Raw genomic sequence first — 26,713 nt, 5'->3', positions numbered from 1 at the left:
TTCCATTGTGTGTATATACTATATTTTGCTTATCAATTCCCCTGTCAATGACCTTGGATTGCATTCTTGTTTTGGCTATAATGAATAATGCTGCTGTTAGCATGGGTGTAGAATTATCTCAGAATTGCTGGATCAAACAATAATTACATTTTTAATTTTTGGAAGAATTACCACACAGTGGTAGTACTATTTGATATTTTCACTAACAGTGCACAAGGGTTCCAATTTCTCCACATCCTCATCCACACTTTTCATTTTGAGATTTTTTTGATGGTAGCTGTATTAATGGTTGTGAAATGGTATTTCAATGTAGTTTTGATTTTTTGTTTACCTAATGATTGATGATGTTGAGCATTTTTTCATGTGTTTATTTACCTTTTGTATCTCTTCTCTGCAGAAATATCTATTCAAGGTCTTTGACCATTTTTGAGTCAGGCTTGTTTGTTGTCGTTGTTGAATTTTAGAAGTTCCCTATATATCCTGGATATTAGTCCCTTATCAGATATATAATTTGTAGTTACTTCCCCCTCATTCTTTGTGTTGCTTTTTTGTTCTGTTGATATTACTTTTGCTGTACAAAAATTTTTAGTTTAATGAAGTCAAACTTGTCTATTTTTCTTTGATTGTCTGTGCCTTTGGTGTCATATCCAAGAAATCATTGCCAAATGCAATGTTGTGAAGCTTTTGTTCTATGTGCTTTTAACTCATATATGTAGATCTCTATAATTTGTCAGTATCTTATAAGTCATTTGAAATTTATTATCAGATCAAAAAGAAAAATTGTTAAATATGTTACAGAAACATGGTTATTATGTTTGTCACTGTTATGTAGGTTAGAAACGAATGTGTTCAGAATAAAAATTCTCAGAAATGGAATTATAAGATATAGAGTAAATATATAATTTCTGTCTGTTAACTAATAAATAGCTGGATTCTTTAAAAGCCACTGTGAATAGAAGTTCCAGTGATTTAGAAGCTCTGAGGAAAAATATTTCCAAAGTAAAGATGGACATTAATGAAGAAACAGCAAGGTAAGAAAAAAGATATCTAAGAATGTTTGTAGTTTTTTAATAGTTCTAGAAAAATTATTGAATATTGGTTTTTTGGTTCAATAACTATAAAATTATAGCTACTAAGTTATTACACCTAAACAATTTTTCCTGAGTTTTTCAATACAAAGCCTTAGGAGCAATATTTGTATGACCTACTAAATATATGCTGGTATTAAAAGGTTTATGGCAAAAGAAGCTTCACATTATATGAAGAAATCTTAGGATAAACTGTTTTTTGTTTGTTTGCATTAAATATCTTTTAGACATGTTTTCTGCTTTTTCCTCATAATTCTCTATAGGTTAGGCAAAATTAAAAATCATAATCAGATTGTAAGAAAAAAATTAAAGGAGATAACTGAGAAAACTATGTCTGTAGAGGAGAAAGCTACCAACTTGGAAGACATGCTAAGGGAGGAAGAAAGAGGTGTGAAGGTAAAATTTAGTTTCAGTTTTTAAAAAATTACAGCAAATTTAGTAATAGTGAATACATTAGACTCTTGAGATCAGATGAGGAGGAGGTCATCCTGCTTTTAATAAAGCTGTGATTTCTGAGGTAATCACATTTGTAATTAGATTGTTGAGTTGTTGAACCTCTTTTTATTTTAAGCTCTTAATTCTCCATTTGCTTCACTTCCAGCATTTAACTTTGATGTCATCTCTGAAAGGTAGATCCTGTGAGATTCCATGTCCTCCCAATGCCTACTGTGTCCTTGTCCCTGTTTGCTATCCACATGTATTTTCTTAAATTGCAAATGTATCTTGAAAAATGCCCTTGTTTTACAACTGATTTCTACCTGCCTATCATTTTTTGCTTGTGATCCAATTCCCTCCCAGTGGTCTGCATTCATTACACATATTTCATCAGCATCTGCTGTCTCTTTAACCTCTCCCAGCTCGGTACCATTATTGGTAAATGGGCTTCTAAATGCTAACACCTTACTAACTTCACTGGCACCCCCTTTCTACCGAAATCTGTTCGGCACTCTGGTAGCATTAAAGCCAATTTTTGAGGAACTGGAATAGGCTAGTTTGCCATTTCCTCTTTGAAAACTCCAAATGATTTGTGTGACCTATCACCATAGGCACTGTGTAGGCACTACTTCTTGCTTTTATTCTTTTTTGTCTAATGGGGGAAAAGGAAGGGCAGCTCAAGGTGCTTGTAGAATCTCCCATTTGCAGAGGCCTGTTTCAAGTATGGTTTCATTTATATTCGGATAGAATCCAGCTTCCTTAGTGTGCTGTTGTATGTTTAAAATCCTGAGTAACAACGTCATGCAACAATCTTGATTCGAGTGGTATTTGAGTCCAAATCATACAACATTATTTAAAAAAATGTTATGACTGTTTCCCCTCAGAAAGCATGATTTTCTGTTAATACATGAAATGGGACAGTATTGGAGCTTATTAGAAATCTTAAAGACTGTGAATTTTATATGAAATAAACCTTCTGAAGAAAGAATTAAAAACTAGTGATATTTAAAAAGAAATTAGCTGAATTAATAAATAGTAAGGTTGGCCACATGTTTGAGCAGGGCTGTGTTCTTGGGGTTTTGTTTTTTTGTTTGGGAAAAATCTCAGCCCTATATGTTTTGCTGACTTATTTACCACCAAGCACTGACTTTAAAACTCAGCCAGGCAGTCATTGAGAAGGTCCTGAACCCAGTGAAAATTTTCTATTATATGAAAAGCAATGTATTTTATAAGCTTGTATATCAGATTATTAGGTTTCTTCATTTGTGAAAATTCACATGTGCCAATCACAGACTTCTTTTGTTACATATTGAGGTTCATTGGAGACCAAAGAGAAATATGCTTACCTGTGTATAAGAGGACAGAGGGAAATTATTTCAACATTCTAAAATGAGAGCTTTCAATAGATCTTGGCAGGTGAGATCTATTTGAAGCCTAGAATACATTAATGTGACACTTTGAGGTCAAGACAGACCTGCCTCTTGAGACGGGAGAAGTGAAACTGGGGTACTGGTTTCTGTTTCCTAGTGGGCTGCATAGGTAGGGAAGTCAGCTGCAGGCAAAATGTGAGTAAGGAATAGTGCCAGTAGTGTGTTGGTGCCAGTGCTTACCAGCTCACAAAAGCTGATAGTTAAATTTTCTGGAATTTTATAAGTCAGCTGCTAAATGTAGCTACTATTAAAAATCAAATTATATAGACTCACAATTAAATAAATTATATTAAAAACAAAGTAAAAAGTACTCAGCACATGTCACTTCTAAATTAGTTTTCTACACTTTACTGTTGTCTATGCTTTTAAGGTTGGAGAAGGCAGTGGCACCCCACTCCAGTAGTCTTGCCTGGAAAATCCCATGGACAGAGGAGCCTGGTAGGCTTCAGTCCATGGGGTTGCTAAGAGTCGGACAGGACTGAGTGACTTCATTTTCAATTTTCACTTTCACGCATTGGAGAAGGAAATGGCAACCTACTCCAGTGTTCTTGCCTGGAGAATCCCAGGGACGGGGGAGCCTGTTGGTCTGCCATCTATGGGGTTGCACAGAGTCGGACACGACTGAAGCGACTCAGCAGCAGCAGCATGCTTTTAAGGTTACTTAAAATTACTAACATCTATCATATCTGTATAGTGGTGTTGTTTAATCACCAAGTTGTGTCTGACTCTTATATCTGTATAGTAGATATACTGCATAATGATCTGCAACTGCCTATCTCTTCCCAGCTTTGAATTTAGAGGAATCATGTGAGTAGCTTGAAATTGGCCTTAGTGGGAATATAAATAATTATGGAAATCAGCCTCTTCCTCCTAACCTCCCATCTATTACAAACCTGGTGGTTAAGCATTTATCTGCTCACCACTGAATAGTGCTGAAAAGAAGGTGGGAGAGTTCTTCCCTTAACATTTTCAAGACTTTAGTAAACTTTGGGAACTTATAAGCTGTGTGTCTTCAATGTATTTTATATTCTAAAGAAACCAGTGAAAAATGGTCAAGTTCTAAGGCTAAGGTGACACAGGGTAAATGACATATCAAGGTATATGATACAGGAATAGTGGATGAGAGTAGACTACAAGCAATGTTGGGAATGTGTTGAAATTGTAAGAAGGGCTTTATACTCTCTAGGGCTAAAATAAGGGTTCATTGATGAGCCCCTAAATTATAATATTCATTCAGTAAAACATTTAAAGGTATTATATTACATTAATCATTGTTATTCTTATTATCAGGAAGTAGAAGTTCAGTTGAACATAGTGAAAGATGTGTTATTTAAGAAAGTTCAGGAATTACAGACTGAAACAATGAAAGAAAAAGCTCTCGTATCTGAAATTGAAGGAACCCGTTCTTCTCTAAAGCACCTCAACCATCAGTTACATAAACTGGACTTTGAAACCTTGCAGCAGCAAGAAATTATGTACGCTCAGGTAGATGTTACTCTTATGAATGTCTTCATACTGATTTGTCATAATTGTGATGGTCACGATACCGCAGTGTCCTAAGAAAAAGATTTCTATGAGCTCTTGACGTTGGCATAGACAGATGCTACAGACTGCAGGGGGTGTGGGTTCCATCTCTGGGCAGGGAACGAAGATCCTACATGCTGCATGGTGCAGCCAAAAAAACAACAAAAAGAATTCCTAAAACCCCTGCAAAACTGTATGTTATGCATACATCAGCCTCTCCACCCCTGTCCCTGGACCAATAGGTTAAAAGTATTTTTAAAGTTTCCTTTTTGGTTCTCTTTATCGTATTCTGTCCCATGTTAATTGTTTAATGTCCTCCCTCTCTACATCTTAATTTTTGCCTCTTATATATTCTTAATTTCTCAGAATTACAGATGCTGAAGTATAATTTTCAAAATATTGTTTAAAATTTCATCGTATTTGAGCCTTTCATGGCTAACAATCTGTGCCTCTTTTTTGTACTCTGTAGAAAAATACCCTCCAAAATCCATGTCCATGTAAACCTAGTAGATTTACTGATGTTCTATCATGATAGTACAATAAATACCCACCTAACTGCTCTATTATATTCTAAGATTAGTGTGTGTTATTATCATATACTCTGGTTGTTGAAGAATAGTTTACTGTTTCTCCCTTTGGAGTAAGAAGGACTTCATCACTAGAGAATTAAAGTGACTTTAGTAAATGATGACATCAGACCAAACTCATGAAAATATTTACAGTGTGTTTGCATCTAAAAAATGGTTTTAACTGTTTCTCCCTACTAATGTTCTTTAAAACCTGTAACAGGATTTTTACATTCAACAAGTAGAACGCCGAATGTCACGCTTAAAGGGAGATATTAATTCAGAAGAAAAACAAGCCCTTGAAGCAAAAACTGTTGAACTTCAGAAGACATTGGAAGAGAAAAAATCTGCACTTTGTCTTTTGGAAACACAGATCAAGAAGCTTCACGTAACTTAGCTAAAATACTTTTTATGCTTCAAATATCCTAATTATTAGTCATTTTATGTTAACATGTTCCTAAGACTGACTTTGGATAGGATGATTGCCAAGCTACCCACATATGTAATAAATGTATGAACTAATGCCTGTATTTCTGTGCTTACATTCTCATATGAATATGAGAAATTCATGAAATATGAAAATAACGTTACCATTGATTATGCATTTGCTGTATGCTATGTCTATGTCTTTAGTGTTTTATTTCATTTAATCCTTATAAATGTCTTGTGAGGAAGATATTATTACCTGTTTTACAGATTAAGTAACTTGTTCATGATTTCACAGCGAGGATTTGATCTTTGGTCCATGTGACTTAAAAATAATCTTAAATGGTACATGATTTAAAAAATTGATAAGTTCTAGTTTCTATTATGTGTCTCCCATAATAACTTGATTGCTTTTTATCACTGAAGTGGCATCTAAAAGAAGCTGCTCTTTTATGGGTCTTCTTTTGTTATTCAAATATTTATTTAGTTACATATTTCATATGACTCTATTTTGTTAATTAGGTTAAAAATGTTCTTCATCCTTAGGTATTTTAATATGTTTATGGTAATATAAAACCTGTGTTAGGGGAACCTATGTAATATAGAACCTATGCTTATGTTTAACTGGCAAGAGTGAAGGCCTTGAAGCATGGATCTGAATGGGGGGAGAACTCCAATTTTAAATGTTGAACAGCTGGAAAGGCTAGTGATGAATGTCCTCTAGTGGTTAAATGAAAAATTGCCCTGAATTCCTTAAGGGCTACAAAGGTGAAAGGGAGCTATTACTTTTTTAAATTAGGAAAGAAAAAAAAATTCAACATGACAAAATATTGGTTCCGAGTGGTTTATAGCCTGATTCAATTTTTAAAAGACTGTTTCCTTGGTTTAATAATAGGAGCACATGTTTTGGAATCAGAACTGGTTTTGAATGTCAAGGTTATACCTAACTACCTGGGTTGGGAAGATCCCTTGGAGGAAGGCATGGCAGCCCACTCCAGTATTATTGCCTGGAGAATCCCATGGACAGAGGAGCCTGGAAGGCTGCAGTCCTTAGGGTTACATAGAGTTGGACAGAACTGAAGTGACTTAGCACAGCACAGTACTGCTTTTTTAACTTTTCTGAGTCTTAGTTTACTCATTTTTAAATGGAAAAAAATATTTGATATTATTTTAGGACATTTGGGAGAATTAGAAGCAATGTGTATCTTAACAATGCATTTAGTCTGTTCTCAATAAATGGTATTGTTTTAATTACATAGAATATGAGAATATTGGTGCTATAGAATGCTAGGAGGATGACTTTCATATTTGGATGTGTTTTTTGATGCTAACTCAATTGTGTCTGTTTTGCTGTGTGAGAGTGGTTCTAGTGTTCCCCATTTTAACTACCGTGGGGCTCTGTCCATGATGCAGTAGGCTAGTACTTATGCCTATCCCAACTCTGGTTTTGACAGAGAGGTAAATAAATTAATAGACATACAAGTGAATTTTTAAAGATATTAAAGCTAGTTAACTTTCTAATGAAGGTTTTATCTTCTCGATAGTAGTGTTAGATTGTAAAGTCATTCTACATTCTCTTTCCCATGCCACTCCATCTCTTATTTTGAATAACAAACAAATTTCCACTAGTTGAAAATTACCTTAAATTAATATTTTAACCCTAAAAGTTAATTTTTTGAAGTCATATATTTATGTGAAAAAAAAATCTTACTGTCTTATTTCAATCTTAGGTTCTGATTGTTCAGAGAAATACAGGCAGTGAGAAAGGTAGGGGAGGGAGGAAGCAAGGGAGAGAGGAAGCGAGAGGGGAAAGGGAGAGAGATCTTGGCACTAGAAACTTTTTGCTTTAGGTCCCCTAAGAGGGACTAAGGAGGACAAAGAGAGCAAACCTCATTCTAGTTCTGGGTGGGAAGTGAAGTGAAGTCGCTCAGTCGTGTCCGACTCTTTGCGACCCCATGGACTGTAGCCTACCAGGCTCCTCTGTCCATGGGATTTTCCAGGCAATGGTACTGGAGTGGATTGCCATTTCCTTCTCCAGGGGATCTTCCCAACCCAGGGACTGAACCCGGGTCTCCCGCATTGTAGACAGATGCTTTACCATCTGACCAGGGAGGGAGGATGCAAACTTGTATAAAGCTGGAAGACTGATGAGTATGTATGACCCGTTCATTCAGTCGATGGAATTAGATCTTATCTAGCATTTTTCTCTTCAGCAATATGTGATTATATACATAATAATCATAACTACATTTCCCTGTGTCAAACATTGTTGCACATATTACAGTAACTTCTTTAACCCTCCACAACAGCCGTGGTAGGTAGGTGTTGTTATCATCTCCATTTTAGAAATGAGGAAACTAAGGAAGAATAGGTTGCCCACTGGCGTTGGATGGCTGATAAGTAATTGCTGCTGCTGCTAAGTCGCTTCAGTCGTGTTTGACTCTGTGCGACCCCATAGACGGCAGCCCACCAGGCTCCCCCGTCCCTGGGATTCTCCAGGTAGGAACACTGGAGTGGGTTGCCATTTCCTTCTCCAATGCATGAAAGTGAAAAGTGAAAGTGAAGTCACTCAGTCGTGTCCGACTCTTAGCGACCCCATGGACTGCAGCCTACCAGGCTCCTCCATCCATGGGATTTTCCAGGCAAGAGTACTGGAGTGGGGTGCCATTGCCTTCTCCAGATAAGTAATTAAGACCGTCTAATTCCAGAGCTTGTAGTTAACCAAAACCCTTTGCTTTCTCAGACTGTTAACATTTTTACCTTCTGGGGCTTGGGTTGAATCAAATGATGAAATCCAGAAGGTGAACCCTGTATTTAAACAAAACTTGAAATCTGCCCTCCCATGTCTTCCCATAAATGGCAATCACTTAATAATTCAGTTTGAATGGTAATCATACATGATATTTCCTAGAATTACTAAAATCAAACTGAACCCAAACATCAACAAATAATAAAAATGAAAGTGTTTATATGTGAATATCCATGTATATCTTATTAGAGATGTCAGAGTATGAAGGGGTGAGATCTAAAAATCTGATTATTATAAATATTTAATGGAGCATATAATTCAATGTGTCATGCATGTAATATTGTTATTTAAAATATGTATTTATGTACCTTTTTTCCTCTTTACAGAATGATCTTTACTTTACCAAGAAGTCAAATAGTAAATATCGTGATGAAAAACAGTCCCTCATGACCAAAATAAATGAACTAACCCTTTTCAATGACAGATCAGAGAAAGAACTTACTAAAGCCAAAGCCTTAAAACAGGTGCAATAAAGTCATGTTTATATATAATATTAAAATCCAATATTTTCATGCTAATTGTAGAAAAAATTTTAAATATACCAAATTATAAAGGAAAAAAAGTTAACTATAATCACTGTACAGATAATAAGCAGTGTTATAGTATATTATCATCTTTCAGTCTTTTAAAGAAAATGGATTTATATATTGTATTCAAAAATTTTAAATATATGATACATGTTTTCTAAACATTAAGTATCTTTAAAGACTTCCTACACCCCATTGCATGAAGTGACTATAATTTATTTGACCATCTATTTTTGGATATATATTTTTTCAGTGTTTGGCTATTATAGATAGTACTCTCATGTACTGTGCACACATTTCATTGTACAGTTGTTCATATAGTTCCTTAGGATGAATTTCTAGCTGTATAATTATGGTTCAAAAGAATGTATATTTCTAGTATCTTGAAACTATTTTCAAACCATTTGCCTTCTAGAAGGTTCAATTAATACTTCCACCAGCAATGTATAAGCATTCTATTTTATTTACCACCACCAGGGCTGGATAATATACTGTATAAAATTACTGTTAGTTTGATGGGCAAACATAGTATTTCATTGTTTTCAGTCTGCATTTTAAAGTTGTGAGTGAAGTGAAGTTGCTCAGTCGTGTCCAACTCTCTGCAACCCCACGGACTATAGCCTATCAGGCTCCTCCATCCATGAAATTTTCCAGGCAAGAGTACTGGAGTGGGTTGCCATTTCCTTCTCCAGGGGATCTTCCCGACCCAGGGATTGAACCCGGGCCTCCCACATTGCAGGCAGACACTTTACCATCTGAGCCACCAGAGAAGCCTGCATTTTAAAGTTAGTGAACATTTTAAAACATTTTAAGCATAAAATTTAAAATATTTATGTTTCATTGGAAATGTTTAAGCATTTTTTCTGCTATGTTATTTTCTATAATTTTTCTTTTGGATTTCTAGTTCATTTTCTTGCATATATTTTCATTAGGTGGTTTATGTTTTTAAAATACTTGGGAAAAGATCTTCGTATATTAACTCATAAGTATTTGTCCCATTGTCTTTAAACTTCTATTCAGTTTTTTTCCATAAAACTTTTTTTAAACATCGTATGTTTAAGTGTTTTTCCCTGTATAATTTTTATGCTTAGAAACTTTTTAGTCACACTAAAAATATTTACTATTTCTAGTGGCTGCATTTGGTTTCATCTCTTACATTAAGTTCTTTCATTCATCTGGAATTTATTTCTGGTACATATGAGATATGGGGTTTAATCTTTGCTCTAAATAACAAGCTTTGTCTTGAAATAGTAAAATCTTATATTCTGGAGTATTTTTTCTGGGCTTTCTCTTCTGAAAATTGATCTATTAAGTGTGATCTTGTGTCAGTACTCTGTTGTTGTTCAGTCACTAAGCCATGTCTGACTCTTTGCAACCCCATGGACTATGGCAAGTCAGTCTTCCTCGTACATCATCAACTTCTGGAGCTTGCTCAAACTCATGTCCATTGGTTGGTGATGCTATCTGACTGTCTCATCCTCTGTCATCCTCTTCTTCTCCTGCCTTCAATCTTTCCCAGCATCAAAGTCTTTTCCAATAAGTTGGCTCTTTGCATCAGGTGGCGAAAGTGTTAGAGCTTCAGCTTCAGCATGAGTCCTACCAATGAATATTCAGGGTTGATTTCCTTTAGAATTGTCTGGTTGGATCTCCTTGCAGTCGAAGGGACTGTCAAGAGTCTTCTCCAACACCACAGTTCGAAAGCATCAACTCTTCAGCTCTCAACTTTCTTTAATGGTCCAACTCTCATATCCATAATGACTACTGGAAAAACCACTTTTAACTATACGGACCTTTGTTGGCAAAGTGGTGTTTCTGCTTTTATAATACACTGTCTACATTTGTCATTGTTGTTGTTTAGTTACTAAGTCATGTCCGATTCTATGACTCTATGGACTATAGCCCACTAGGCTCCTCTGTCCATGGGATTTCCCAGGCATGAACTGGAGCAGGTTGCCATTTTCTTCTCCAGGGGATCTTCTCAACCCAGAGATTTAATTTACATCTTTTGTACTGGCAGGCGGATTCTTTACCACTGAGTCACCAGGTAAGGTTTGTAACAGCTTTCCTTTTAATTTCATGGCTATAGTCACTGTCTGCAGTGATTTTGGAGCCTAAGAAAATCTGATCCGTCACTGCTTCCATTTTTTCCACCTCTATTTGCCATGAGGTGGTGGGACTGGATGCCATGATCTTACTTTTTTGAATGTTGAGTTTCAAGCCAGCTTTTTCACTCTGCTCTTTCACATCAAGAGGCTCTTCAGTTCCTCTTCACTTTCTGCCATTAGAGTGGTATCAGCTGTATATCTCAGGTTGTTGATATTTCTCCCAGCAATCTTGATTCCAGCTTGTGATTCATCCAGCCCAGCATTTCACATGATGTACTCTGCATATAAGTTAAATAAGCAGGGTGACAATATACAGCCTTGTCATTCTCCTTTTCCAATTTTGAACCAGTCAGTTCCGATGTCTGGTTCTAACTATTGCTTCTTGACCTGCATACCAGGTTTCTCAGAGGCAGGTAAGGTGGTCTGGTACTCCCATCTCTTTAAGAATTTTCCACAGTTTGTTTTGAACCACGCAGTAAGCTTTAGCGTAGTTAATGTATCAGATTTTTTTTTTTTTGGAACTCCTTTGCTTTCTCCATGGTTCAAGACATATTGGCAATTTGATCTCTGGTTCCTCTGCCTCTTTGAAACCCAGCTTGCACATCTTGACGTTCTTGGTTTACATACTATTAATGCTAGCTTGAGGGATTTTGAGCATAACTTTGATAGCATGTGAAATGAGTACAACTGTATGGTAGTTTAAACATTCTTTGGCATTGTCCTTCTTTGGGATTCCAATGAAAACTGACTTTTCCAGTCCTGTGGTCACTTCTAAGTTTTCCAAATTTGCTGGTGTATTGAGTGCAGTACTTTAAAAGTCTTAATCTTTTAGGATTTGAAATAGCTCAGCTGGAATTCAATCACCTCCACTAGCTTTGTTTGTAGTAATGCTTCCTAAGGCCCACTTCACACTTCAGGATGTCCAAGTCTAGGTGAGTGACTACAACCTTGTGGTTATTCAGGTCATTAAGATCTTTTTTTGTACAGTTCTTTGTATTCCTGCCACCTCTTCTTAATCTCTTCTGCTTCTGTACTCTATTCTACTCATGACTCTCTTTCAGTATTCTACTTATGATTGAACTATTTTAAAATAAAAATGTATTTATACTTCATCTTGTAGAATTAGTTTAAAATATAAAAATGCTTATCCTTAGGGCATCATATATTTTCTGGATATTGTAACTTTCAATTTTAGGAATAACTTCATTTTTTTTTTTATTAATAGTAAAACTTGAATTTACAATTACATTATAATAAAAGTTGGAATAGTTATAAACCCTTCTCTTAAAATAAAAGGAAAAAGCAGAGTTATGACTCAGAGCAATCTAAACTTAACCCTAATTAATATCTTGGAAAATAGTCAAATTAGAAAAAATTCTATTTTCAAGTTTGACTTTTGTAGCAATAACAAAGAAACATATTTTGGATTGGTTATACAAATAATTGTTTCAATATTTGATGATTTTATGTTGATAGGATTTGATGATAGAAGACAATCTTTTAAAACTTGAGGTTAAACGTACTCGAGAACTGCTTCACAGTAAGGCAGAAGAAGTTCTTTCTCTGGAAAAAAGAAAACAACAGTTACACACAGCTATGGAAGAACGGACTGAAGAAATTAAGGTTCACAAAACAATGCTTGCATCACAAATAAGATATGTTGATCAAGAACGGCAAAATATAAGGTAATAATTAGAATTTTAAAATACTGCTAATGAATTTTGAAAACATGAGTAGTGTTAGAAGAACTGACTGCTCCCTCCACCACCTTGGATATCCATCTTTTTCTTATTTGTTTGAAAAGGCTATTAATATAATGTGTGTGTGTATGCTCAGTCGTGTCTGACTCTTTGCAACCCCATAGACTGTAGCCTGCCAAGCTCCTCTGTCCATGGAATTCTCCAGGCAAGAATACTGGAGTGGGTAGCCATTTCCTTCTCCAAGGGATCTTCTCGACCAAGGGATTGAACCTGGGTCTCCAGCATTGCAGGCAGAATCTTTACTGTTTGAACCACCAGGGAAGATTAATATAATACATAGGCCACATTTTAGTAGCAAATCTATGCTTCTCTCTCTCTCTCTCTTTCCTTAGGCTAACTCCTTGTTCTGCAGATTTATCATTTTACGTTAAGATCACCAATTCCCTTAGAATTGATTTTTATATATAGTTTGTGGTAAGGGTTCAATAACATGTTTTCCCTTATGGATCTGCCTGCTATGCAGGAGATGCAGGAGATGTGGGTTCAGGATCCTGCAGGGGGACCCAAGATCCCCCCTGGGTTGGGAGGATCCCCTAGAAAAGAGCATGGCAACCCACTCCAGTATTCTTTCCAGGAAAATCCCATGGACAGAGAAGCCTATTGGGCTATGGCTATGGGGTCGCACAGAGTCGATCATGACTGAAGCAACTGAGTATGCACGCATGCCCAAGGGTCCAATAACATGCTTTCCCTTATGGATACCCAATAGCTGCATTTATTGAAGCAATTTTCCCCTAGAGATCTCACCTATCTTGTATAAGATTTATTTCTGGATTACATGCTACTTTTTAAGTGTTACTGTCAATGTTATCTCTTTTTAAAGCATTTCATATTTGATTTGTTGCTGATATGTAGAAATGCAGTTGGTTTCATTAAGTATTCATCAACCTTACTTAAACTTTTATTAATTCTAACAGTTGATCTGTAGATTCTACCTTCCAGGTATTTAATTGATATCATTTGCAAACAACAGTTTGGTGTCTTCCTTTTCAACCTCTATAACTTTTCTTGTTCTTGCTTTATCGTCCTTGCTATTTAACCTCCAGTCCAATGATGAATAGTAGTGGTGATTGCAGGTACCCTTGTCTTGCAGGTGTTTGATCTCAAAGGGAAAGTGTTCATTGTTTTATCATTAAGTATCAAGTTTACTATAGTGTTTTTTGAGATTCTTTTTACAATATTAAGAGAGATCCCATCTATTTGCATTCTTTGCTAAGAGGTTGTTTTAGTTTTTTTAATCAGAAATGAATGTTGACTTTTATTATGTGATTTTTTTTCAGTCATTGATATGATATAGCTTCTTCAATCTGTTAGTATAATTGAAAACTGTATATTGATCGCTTTTACAAAGTTAAACTAACTTACTTTCTTGTAGTAAATGTAACTGTCACATATTATATTTTGTATGTATCTAGATTTTGTTTGCTAATATTTTTATATAATTTTTACATTCTATGCTTATAGTTCCTTTCTCTCCTGTCCTTGTCAAATTATCAGGTTATTAAGGTTACATCTACTTTTATAAAATGATTTTTGTGTTTCTTTTTTTCCTATACTCTAGGTAAGTTTGTAAAAGAGCAGAATTATATCTTGAATTTTCGAACACATCACTGGTAAAGCCTTTGGACATCTGGAGTTTTTTGAGGAAGATTTAGTTCAGTTGAACTGTTGGTTCAGTTTACTGCTTATGGGACAGTGTGGATCTTGTATTTTTTCTTGCATCTGTTTTAGTAAATTTCTTATTTTTCTCTAGAAAAAATTTTCTACAGACTTCTTTCATGAAAGTGGCTCTTATTTCTGCATAATCTTCTGTATCTCCTTTTTTTCCTCCTCTCAATCATATCACATTTGTTTTCCATTTTTTCATTCATAAAGAAACTTATCTTTCTTGTTTCCAGAGCTGTGGTAGGTAGGTTTTTTTTCCTTTTAATATTTTTTGTTTTAGGAAGGAGACATGTTTGTGCTTGGTCCACCATCTTAAGCTGAAAGGCCAACAAGGCTTGTCTTTTACAATCACATAAAGGATGAATAAATATTTTCTGATGAAACAATATTAATACTTAAAAATAAGCAAAGCTATAACTTCTGATACTTACTTTACCATCAACTTTCTTTAGGAGTAGGAACCTAGTATGTTGAAGATTTCTTTTCACTATGGTTAGAAGGCTTATTTTCATGAAGCTGTAGCAGGCAAATGAGTCTCCATGTTGCTGTACATATATTAGCATTATTACAAAATAAGTTAAAAATGATTTAAAAATATAAATTTACTGGAATAAAAGGAAGAAAGTAACCAGCAATTTTAAGGCTGTAAATCTCAGGAGATAATTCTCCAAAAGTTTCTCATATTTCTGCATACCTTAGGAGGAGAGGCAATAGCTATCCTGTTCTGGACCATATTTTAAAAAATTTTTGATGAAAAACACCTAAAATTTATCTTAACCATTTAAAAATGTATAGTTAGTAGTAGTAGTATTTTCACATTTTTGAGCAACAGATCTCTAGAACTTTTTCATGTAAAACTGAAACTCTATACCCATTAAATATTAGCTTTGCATTTTCCCCTTCCCCTCGCCCTTGATAGCCACTATTTTTTCTGCCTGTATGAATTTGACTACACTAGATGTCTCACATAAGTGGATCATGTAGTATTGATATTTGTCTTTTTTGACTGGCTTATTGTATTTAGCATAATGTCTGCAAGACTCACCCATGTAGCATGTGATAGATTTTCTCTCTAAGGCTGAATAATACTTCATTGTATGTATGTATCACATATTATCCATTCATTGGCCTATGGACATTTGGCTTGCTTCCACTTCTTGGCTATTGTGAACTATTGTGAATAATATATGAACATCGATGTGCAGACATGTCTTTGAAAACCATTTTCAGTTCTTTAGGATATATACCCAGGAGTAGGATGACTGGATCATACGGCTATTTTATTTTTAACTTTTTGAGGAACTGCCATATTTTTCATAATGGTTGCATCATTTTACTGTCCCACCAAGAGTTCTTAAAGGTTCAGTTTCTCTACACCCTCACCAATACTTTATTATTATTTTTTTTGTCTTTGATAGTAGCCATTCTTGCTGGTGTGAAATGACATCTTATTGTGGTTTTGATTTGCATAGGACTATCTTTTAAAGGATATTTGGATAGTGAATAGCCTTGGGAGCTAGAGATAGTATCTCCCTCCGGATCAAAGGTTAGGTATGTTTGCTTATTTCCCATTATGAAATATTTGGATTAGCTAAGCTTGAGTTCTTCAGTTGTGACATAAACCTACTGTATGTGCAGCATCCATTTGATCCCCTCCTCACTTGCATGTGACTTCAAGAGCAAGGGGAACCAATGCAAATAGGCAGCTCATGCTACTTGGTATGCCAATGAGTGGTAAAGTCCTTTTCTGTGACCCAGATATTTTGTGTTTTCTGCCAGCATCCATGAAAGTGGCAGACTAACTTGCTAGCTTTTAAATAGGGTGAAATCTGGGACCTTTCACAGTTCAGTTCAGTTCAGTTGCTCAATCATGTCCAATTCTTTGCCACCCCATTGACTGCAGCACGACAGGCTTCCCTGTCCATCACCAACTCCCGGGGCCTACTCAAACTCATATACAAGGAGTCAGTGATGCCAGCCAGCCATCTCATCCTCTTTCGTCCCCTTCTGTCACCTTCAATCTTTCCCAGCATCAGGGTCTTCTCCAATGAGTTGGTTCTTCACATCTGGTGGCCAAAGTATTGGAGTTTCAGCTTTAGCATCAGTCCTTCCAATGAATATTCAGGACTGATTTCCTGTTTTCAAACTGAAATGTAAAACTGCAAAGTGAGAACCTATTTAAACTGTTTCAGTAGTAACACAAATACAGATGTCTTCTCTAAGAACAGTATAGTCCTTTAAAAAAGTATATTGTTTGTTTTTCAGTGTTTAATTTTTCTTTTCATGTTAGTGCTGAGTTTCATGAGCGGCTAAGTAAAATTGATAAGCTGAAGAATAGATATGAAATTCTTACTGTTGTTATGCTGCCTCCTGAAGGAGAAGAGGAGAAAACGCAGGCCTACTATGTAATAAAGGTAAGCTTAATGGACTTATGGGCTTCCCTGGTGGCTCTGATGGTGAATTATCCATCTGCAATGCAGGAGACCAGGCTTTGATCCCTGGGTTGGGAAGATCCTCTGGAGAAGAGAATGGCTATCCACTCCAGTATTCTTGCCTAGAGAATTCCACAGATAGAGACGCCTGGTGGGCTATAGTCCATGGAGTCTCAAAGAGTTGGATATGACTGAGTGACTTACCCTTCCACTTCTAATGGATTTACAGTTGTGGTAAAATGAAGTATCCATTCAGTTCAGTTTAGTTCAGTCACTCAGTCGTGTCTGATGCTGTGACCTCATGAACCGCAGCACACCAGGCCTCCCTGTCCATCACCAACTCCTGGAGTTCACCCAAACTCATGTCCATTGAGTCAGTGATGCCATCCAACCATCTCATCCTCTGTCATCCCCTTCTCCTCCCACCTTCAATCTTTCCCAGCATCAGGGTCTTTTCAAATGAGTCAGCTCATCGCATCAGGTGGCCAAAGTACTGGAGTTTCAGCTTCAACATCAGTTCTTCCAATGAACACCCAAGACCGATCTCCTTTAGGATGGACTGGTTGGATCTCCTTGCAGTCCAAGAGACTCTTAAGAGTCTTCTCAAACACCACAGTTCAAAAACATCAAATCTTCGGCGCTTAGCTTTCTTTACAGTCCAAGTCTCACATCCATACATGACTACTGGGAAAACCATAGCCTTGACTAGACAGACCTTTGTTGACAAAGTAATGTCTCTGCTTTTTAATATGGTGTCTATGTTGGTCATAACTTTCCTTCCGAGGAGTAAGTGTCTTTTAATTTCATGGCTGCAGTCACCATCTGCAGTGATTTTGGAGCCCAGAAAAATAAAGTTGGCCACTGTCTCCACTGTTTCCCCATCTATTTGCCATGAAGTAATGGGACCGGATGCCATGATCTTTGTTTTCTAAATGTTGAGCTTTAAACCAGCTTTTTCAGTCTCTTCTTTCACTTTCATCAAGAGGCTCTTTAGTTCTTCACTTTCTGCCATAAGGGTGGTGTCATCTGCATATCTGAGGTTATTGATATTTCTCCCAGCAATCTTGACTCCAGCCTGTGCTTCTTCCAGCCCAGCGTTTCTCATGATGTACTCTGCATATAAGTTAAATAGGCAGGGTAACAGTATACAGCCTTGACGTGTTCCTTTGCCTATTTGGAACCAGTCTGTTGTTCCTTGTCCAGTTCTAACTGTTGCTTCCTGACCTGCATACAGGTTTCTCAAGAGGCAGGTCAGGTGGTCTGGTATTCCCATCTCTTTCAGAATTTTCCACAGTTTATTGTGATCCAAAGAGTCAAAGGCTTTGGCATAGTCAATAAAGCAGAAATAGATGTTTTTCTGGAACTCTCTTGCTTTTTCCATGATCCATTGGATGTTGGCAATTTGATCTCTGGTTTCTCTGCCTTTTCTAAACCAGCTTGAACATCTGGAAGTTCATGGTTCACATATTGCTGAAGCCTGGCTTGGAGAATTTTGAGCATTACTTTACTAGCATGTGAGATGACTGCAATTATGTGGTAGTTTGAGCATTCTTTGGCATTGCCTTTCTTTGGGATTGGAATGAATCCCAAGCTCTTGTTAACAACCAAATGGTATTTTTTTTTTTTTTGCTATGGAATTTCAAATATCATAGCTGTCCAGTAGCTATTGCACATAATTAGGGTCATAGAACATGAGTTGCTAGATGGAGGTACTGAAGGACTATTAGTTTTATACACATGAGGTCAAAGAAAAGCCTACACCATTCAGACACAGGTTTTTTTTTTTTTTTTTTTGGCTATCATTTGTGTCACATTCATTTCAGTTCACTTCAGTTTAGTCGCTCAGTCGTGTCCGTCTCTTTGCAACCCCATGGACTGCAGCCTGCCAGGCTTCCCTGTCCATCAATTCCCGGAGTTTACTCAAACTCATGTCCATTGAGTCGGTGATATATGCAACCATCTTATCCTCTGTTGTCCTCTTCTCTTGCCTTCAATCTTTCCCAGCATCAGGGTCTTTTCTAGTGAGTCGGTTCTTCACACTTGTGTCATGTTGTGTTCCCTCATTTATTCAAAGTTCATAAACTCTTACTCTAAAGCCTACTGTCACTCTCAGTATCACGTGCTTGTGACAACCCATTCACTTTGGGCTCAAAGCTTTACTTCACTGTATCCACTCATATGACCACAACCTAGACTTTGTCTCCTGGAGCTCCACCACCTCTGAATCTTACACTCCTGTTTACCATTGCTGTCCTGGTATGGCAGATATCCAGAGAGGAAGGAGGCTGTTCCTTTGCCTTCATATTAGGAGACAAACAGATCAGATAAATTTACTATTTTTTTTTCCTGATGTTTTGAGAGTTGACTACCATCTTGTGGTTGACTTCTACTTACTCTTCTAAGTTTCCCTCTGTACCCCTTCTTTTAGGCTGCCCTGAACACATATGTCTGCCACTTTGCCTCAGGAAATTCCATCCAACCTATATGAGAAATGAGTTCCAGCTCTCAAATGCTTCTTATCTCATCAGTCTTTAGTACCTCAGGCTTCTGTCCACTATTAACAGTAGTTTCCTCCTCTCAGGTTTTGAAGGTTCCCAAGGGGTGAATTGGAGGCTCTATTCTGTTAATTCTTGGGAAGTAGATAGATGCTGCAATTGCAGTGAAGTTCCTCTCCCAACAAGGGCTCTGATGAAGCACTGGTGTTAGAGTGCTTTTGTCCGAGTCTTAATTCTATCACTGATTAGGTAGGTGACCTTGAATAAGTTACTTAACCATTTGGGGCCTCAGTGTCCTCACTTGCAAAATTAGGATACTGTTACATTTGTTGTAAGAAGTAAATGAGAAAATATATGTAAAGCCCTTAAAGCAGTGCATGGAACAAAATGAGCTCTCAATGAATGTTAGCTGAAATTATTGTTATTGCTGTTATGATGATGATGTTGATGGGAAGTATCCACTTTTTAGGAAAAAACAGGCAGGTCATATGAGGAGGAGTATTCCTTTGTGCCAATGTAACTAATATATGACATTAATCAAGGCTGTCAGTTGTTCTCAATTTCCTGATGCCACATTCCATCTTCTCCAGGGTTCATAGCTTGCTACACAGTTATTTACATGTTTTGTTTATAGAACATTTAAATGTTTTACTCACTATTCCTCATGTGTGCCAGATGTATAAAACTGAAACTTTCTTTAATAACTAAAGTCAGTCTGGCTTAATATTAAGAAAAATCATCCATGGTCTGAAAATGAGGAAAAGCAATCAGTGGGTGTACAATGATGCCACTTCATGGTGACAGAGAAGGCTTGCCATTTTCTAGCAGGCCCTCCAGGGATTGTCTGATTCTACAGGAATGCACACCTCTGACTGATTTTCTGTTGACTAATCTATTTTACCATTCTCTAGAGGTATAGACTTTATCTTATGGAAAAATGATGGTAATGCATATGATTTTCACTCATAACAATGCAAATGAATTTTTCCCAGTGTAATACAACTCACTTAATGCTTGTAGGAAAGATAGCCCAAGCATTATATTGCATTCCCAAAGCCTTTGACTGTGGATCACAATAAACTGTGGAAAATGGGAATACCAGACCACCTGACCTGCCTCTTGAGAAACATGTATGCAGGTCAGGAAGCAACAATTAGAACTGGACATGAAACAACAGACTGGTTCCAAATAGGAAAAGGAGTACGTCAAGGCTGTATATTGTCACTCTGCTTATTTAACTTCTATGCAGAGTACATCATGAGAAACGCTGGGCTGGAAGAAGCACAAGCTGGAATCAAGATTTCTGGGAGAACTATCAATAACCTCAGATATGCAGATGACACCACCCTTATGGCAGAAAGTGAAGAGGAACTCAAAAGCCTCTTGATGAAAGTGAAAGAGGAGAGTGAAAAAGTTGGCTTAAAGCTCAACCTTCAGAAAACTAAGATCATGGCATCTGGTCCCATCACTTCATGGGAAATAGATGGGAAACAGTGGAAACAGTGTCAGATTTTATTTTTTTGGGCTCCAAAATCACTGCAGATGGTGATTGCAGCCATGAAATTAAGACGATTACTCCTTGGAAGGAAATTTATGACCAACCTAGATAGCATATAAGCAGAGACATTACTTTGTCCACAAAGATCCGTCTAGTCAAGGTATGGCTTTTCCAGTGGTCGTGTATGGATGTGAGAGTTGGACTGTGAAGAAAGCTGAGTGCTGAAAATTGATGTTTTTGAACTGTGGTGTTGGAGAAGACTCTTGAGAGTCCCTTGGACTGCAAGGAGATCCAACCAGTCCATTCTAAAGGAGATCAGTCTTGGGTGTTCATTGGAAGGACTGATGTTGAAGCTGAAACTCCAATACTTTGGCCACCTCATGCAAAGAGTTAACTCATTGGAAAAGACTCTGATGCTGGGAGGGATTGGGGACAGGAGGAGAACGGGATGACAGAGGATGATATGGCTGGATGGCATCACTGATAGATGGACATGAGTTTGGGTGAACTCTGGGAGTTGGTGATGGACAGGGAGGCCTGGTGTGCTATGATTCATGGGGTCGCAAAGAGGTGGACATGACTGAGAGACTAAACTGATCTGAATTGAACTGAGAAGATATTAGCCAGTTTTATAAGAAAATTAATTTCAGCATTTCTGACTCTGTATATATGTAAAATCTGTTCTAATTCTCTTTTTGAACTTGTCTAAATGTCTTACTGGTTCTTTCACTAGTGAATTGGATAAAATCTTTGACATGTTTATGTTCATATGAGCATAATATTTAACTTTTTGAAAATATGATTTCAGTAGTTTCACTGCTGGAAAAAACTTAGAAGCTAAACATCATTTCTAGTTTTGAATGTGGTAGACTTAGGATGTAAATTCACTCAATTCAGGCTCCTTTCCCTTCCTTATATCCTTTACATTCCTCCAGAAGGTGGTCTTTCCTGATAGGCGTATATGTGTATGTTTATAGCACTGGGGGAGAGGAGTTTGGTTATAGAGCAAACCACTCTTTTATTTTCTGCATACTCTATTTCAGGGGTAAGCAAACCAAGGACTCTGGGCTAAGTGCTGCCCACTACCATTTTATAAATAAGTGCTGAACCACACAATACATAAACTCATTCATTTATGTATTGTCTCTGGCTGGTTTCATGCTACAATAGCAGTGGTATTAAGTACTAGTGGTTTAGAGACTGACTGCCCCATAAAGCCTAAAATACTTACTCTTCCCCATACTGTTTGCTGACCCCTTGTATTAATTTGTTAGAGCTGCTATAACAAAGTGTCACAATTAGGTAGCTTATACTATAGACATCTTACAGTTGTAGTGGCTGGAAGTCCAAGATGGTGTCAGCAGGACTGGTTCTTTCTAAGGGTTGGGAGGGACAATATGTTATATGCCTCTCTCTTAGTTTTTGGTGGTTTGCTGGCAGTTTTTGGAATTCCTTAGCTTATGGAAGCATCATCATTAGCTCTGCCTTCATCTTCACATGGCATTCTTCTTGTGTCTTTTCAGCCTTTCCTCTTTGTCTGTGTTCAAATTCCCCATTTTTGTAAGGACACTAGTGATAGTGGACTAGGGCCTACCCTAATGAGTTCATCATAACTTGACTACATCTACAAGGACCCTATTTCCATATATGGTCACATTCTGAGGTACTGAGGGTTGAGACTTCTTGTGTTTTTTTTTAGGTTAACAGTTTAACCCACAGTCCTCATTTTTGGTCCTGCAAGTATCCTCTTGTCTATGTTACACACATGGTCATATTCCCTTTTACCCACCTTGTATTGTTCAGTCACTCAGTCATGTCTGACTCTTTGCGACCCCATGGACTATAGCACACCAGACTTCCCTGTCCTTCACCATCTCCTGGAGTCTGCTCAAACTCATGTCCATTGAGTTGGTGATGCTATCCAACCATCTTGTCCCGCCATCCCCTTCTCCTCCTGCTTTCAATCTTTCCTACCTTAGCAGCTTCTATATCTGACTCTTAAAAGAGTCAGAAAAAATATAATCAGCAATCAGTGAAGGTCTGGCATCTTTCAAATCACATTTCCAAGTTCCTTTTTATCTTTATAAGGAAACAGTTCAATTCTGATCAGAATTTAATCAAACAGCCCAATAAAATTATTTAAAATGCTGACAGAAAGGTATAAACATTTCTACCAAATACTGCTGCTACTGCTGCTAAGTCGCTTCAGTCGCGTCTGACTCTGTGCGACCCCATAGACGGCAGCCCACCAGGCTCCCCCATCCCTGGGATTCTCCAGGCAAGAACACTGGAGTGGGTTGCCATTTCCTTCTCCAAATAACTGCTCTTCTAATCCAGGATAAAAGGTAAAACATTATATAATTGGTGATTTACAGGTAAATGGGACCATAAAGGTTTAGAAGTTTAAGGTATATATGGAATTAGATCTGGAATTTGTATAAATGAACAAATCCAATGCCTTTATTTGACAAATTGCACTTGGAGTAGTGAAGTAAATTATTTAATGCTATTCAGCTTACTACGGAGAAGGCAATGGCACCCCACTCCAGTACTCTTGCCTGGAAAATCTCACGGATGTAGGAGCCTTGTAGGCTGCAGCCCATGGGGTCGTGAAGAGTCGGACATGACTGTGCGACTTCACTTTCACTTTTCACTTTCATGCATTGGAGAAGGAAATGGCAACCTACTCCAGTGTTCTTGCCTGGAGAATCCCAGGGACGGGGGAGCCTGGTGGGCTGCCGTCTCTGGGGTCGCACAGAGTCAGACAGGACTGAAGCGACTTAGCAGCAGCAGCAGCAGGAGGAAATCTACAACTAAAATCTAGCTGTTTTGACTCATTCTAGCTTTTCCCCACTACACTATATTTTAAATGAAATGTTTGCTAATTCTAGACTGAACTTGAAAGAATTAGATGTAGTTTATCTCAGAATTTTTTTTTTTGCTAAGCTTTTTATTACATACTATTTGATATAAAGTATGTATCTTGAGGCATAATAAAACAATAAACAGTGAAAATGTTAAGAATTGAAATGTTACCAAAACTTTTCCAGTGATCACATTCTGATTTAAAGATAGATACTTGGGATTGAATAACTTTACCAAAGAAATTATTAGTTGATTTTGACTAAAAATAGGTTTCAGTACTTTTTTTTTTAAACTTTATTAAAGTATCGTTGATTTGTTTAGTGTTAAATTTCTGCTGTACAGCAAGGTGATTCAGTTATACATACATATATTCTTTTTCCAATATTCTTTCCCATTATGGTTTATTCAATAGGATCTTGTTGTTTATCCAGCCTGTATATATTAATTTGCTTCTGCTAATGTCAAACTCCCATCCCTTCCCCACCCCCTCTCCCTTGGTGACCACACGTCTGTTTGCTATGTCAATCAGCTTATTTTTAGAAATACATTTTACCACAAATTTGCTTCAGTAATTGAGCCAATTGTAATATCTTAACACTGTAGGAAAGATAACTAAAATATAGTTAATTTCACAATAGTGAACCTGAGAAGGACTTAAAAAAAACTGTAGATCTTAAGTTATGTAAAATTTGATCAGGTTTGAAGGAGGCAGCAATGTTGACTGTGAGAACTTTTTGCTTGCTTAGAATAAATGAGAACTAGAGGTGTGATTCCTGAACCCTGCTTTTACCATATTAGTCATTAAAAACCAACAGTCTTCTGGACTCCCCTGGTGGGCCAGTGGCTAAATTTGCATCTGCTAATCGCAAACTCCCACTCTTTCCCTCCTCTACCCCACCCTTTGCAACTTCAAGTCTGTTTAATGTGTCTGTGGAACTGTTTGTTTCATAGATAGGCTTGTTTTAGAGTCTGCATGTAAGTGATATCATATGATATTTGTCTTTCTCTTTCTTCATTTAGTATGATAACCTCTAGGTCCACCATGTTGCTGCACATTGCATTATTTTATTCTTTTCTACAGCTGAGTTAATATTCCATTGTATATATGTACCACATCAATCCATTCATCTGTCCATGGACATATAAGTTGTTTCCATGTCTTATGAATAATGTTGTGAACAGAGGGGTCCATGTATCTTTTCTGAGTTATCATTTTATATGCGTATATGCCCAGGAGTAGGATTGTTGGATCATATGGCAACTCTCTTTGTAGTTTTTTCAGGAACCTTCATACAGGTCTTCCACAGTGGCAGCACCAATTTACATCCTCACCAACAGTGTAGGAAGATTCCCTTTTCTTCACACCTCCTCTAGCATGTGCTATTTTTAGGCTTTATAATGATGGCTGTTCTGACTGGTGTAAGGTGGGATCTCACTGCAGTTTTGATTTGAATTTCTGTAATGATTAGTGATGAGGAGCATCTTTTCATGGGGGCATTTTTAAATATATATGCATACTCTCTCTCTCAGTCTTTAATTGGAGAAGTGCTTTGGAACTGTTTTGGCACAACTCTAGAAGGCCTAGCCCAGAAGTCCGCTGACTACTTACTGAGGAATTTTTGGTTTTCAGCAGTTTATAGACTTCACTTGTTCCTGGCCACATTTATCATAATTATCTTTAAAGCTGTTTTAAAATATGATAATACATACATGAAGTGAAGTGTTAGTTGCTCACTTCTGTCTGACTCTTTGCAACCCCATGGACTGTAGCCAACCATGCTCCTTTGTCCATGGGATTTTCCAGGCAAGGATACTGCAGTGGGTTAACATTTTCTTCTCCAGGAATATATACATGAAATTGGGCTTAAAATTTGCTGTTTTAATAGTTTTTAAGTGTACAGTTCAGTAGTATTAACTACATTCATATTGTTGTGCAGTCAACACAACAGCCGTCTCCAGAACTTTATCTTTCAGAACTGAAACTGTACCTGTTAAACTGTTAACTCCCCATTTCTCCCTCCCTGAAATCCCTGGCAACCACCAATCTACTTTGCCTTTGTGAATATGACTGCTCTAGGTACCTCATGTAAGTAGAATCATGCAGTATTTTTTCTTCTTAAAAATATTCAATTCCTGGGGTGGGAAGATCCCCTAGAGAATGAAATGGCAAGCCACTCCAATATTCTTCCTGGAGAATTACATGGACAGAGGAGCCTGGCGGGTTAACAGTCCATGGGGTTGCAGAGTTGGACACAACTGAGCAACTAACACTTTCACTTTCATGGGTTTAGCTTGCTAACCTCTTTTACTCCTAAGATTTAAAATGTCAAAGTGTGCCAAACCTCTTCCAGGCAAGAAACATACATTCCTTTTATTTAATATCTAATTTGAAACCTCTTCTACTTAACCTTTTCTTTTCTCAGTAAAGTTTATATTTTTTGGTCATTTTTGTTCGAGTCTTCATGTTAAGTTTTAGTTAACTCCCATCATGGTTTTGTATCCTAAGTGCTATATTTGGAAGGCCTTCAGGATTTGGTAAATCAAGTGCAAGAAATAAATGCTTGGTGCTGCATGAGCGTCCCAAGGCAAATTGGTATTGTGAGTTAAGTACTTCCTGCCCTGATCACAGACATTCTTCTGCCCCCGCCCCCACCCGCCCGCCATGATAAATACTTTTAACCAATCTATTCTATTCTGTTTTAAACAGGCTGCTCAAGAAAAAGAAGAACTTCAAAGGGAAGGTGACAGTTTGGATGCTAAGATCAACAAAGCTGAAAAAGAAATCTATGCTCTAGGAAACACCCTGCAAGTGCTGAACAGCTGCAACAACAATTACAAACAATCTTTTCAGAAAGTGACTCCATCTAGTATGTAGAAATTATTGAAACTTTTAAATGAATGTACATGCAATGAAAGCTGCATAGTTATTTTAAAAAGAGGATCACTATTCGATAAGGAAAACAAGTGCCTCATGTTTGATTCAGCTGAAAACCTAATCACCACAACCCCCCTTCCCTCCCCCACTTAAAATAAATGCTAAGGTGTTAATTCCATCTGTTACTAGTTGTAGTGATGTGGCATAGTACTC

General features: G+C 37.2%; 1 protein-coding gene across 2 annotated transcripts in view; it reads left to right on the top strand.

Annotated features, from left to right (window-relative positions):
- Nucleotides 1-26,713, top strand: part of CCDC39 (coiled-coil domain 39 molecular ruler complex subunit) — a 52,098-nt gene that overhangs the window by 18,373 nt on the left and 7,012 nt on the right. For both annotated transcript variants that reach the window (XM_086395589.1, XM_086395584.1), the window contains 8 exons: nucleotides 928-1,031; nucleotides 1,352-1,484; nucleotides 4,244-4,438; nucleotides 5,267-5,431; nucleotides 8,605-8,742; nucleotides 12,387-12,595; nucleotides 16,626-16,749; nucleotides 26,333-26,492. In XM_086395589.1, coding sequence (XP_086251715.1) covers nucleotides 928-1,031; nucleotides 1,352-1,484; nucleotides 4,244-4,438; nucleotides 5,267-5,431; nucleotides 8,605-8,742; nucleotides 12,387-12,595; nucleotides 16,626-16,749; nucleotides 26,333-26,492 — 1,228 coding nt within the window. The remainder of the gene's footprint in view (nucleotides 1-927; nucleotides 1,032-1,351; nucleotides 1,485-4,243; nucleotides 4,439-5,266; nucleotides 5,432-8,604; nucleotides 8,743-12,386; nucleotides 12,596-16,625; nucleotides 16,750-26,332; nucleotides 26,493-26,713) is intronic.

This window comes from Bos grunniens, chromosome 1 (genome assembly GCF_055505025.1).
Source record: "Bos grunniens cultivar Pamir isolate PY7600 chromosome 1, Bosgru_T2T1.0, whole genome shotgun sequence".
NCBI classification, from domain to species: Eukaryota; Metazoa; Chordata; class Mammalia; order Artiodactyla; family Bovidae; genus Bos; species Bos grunniens.
This window is presented reverse-complemented; position numbering and strand designations above follow the sequence as displayed.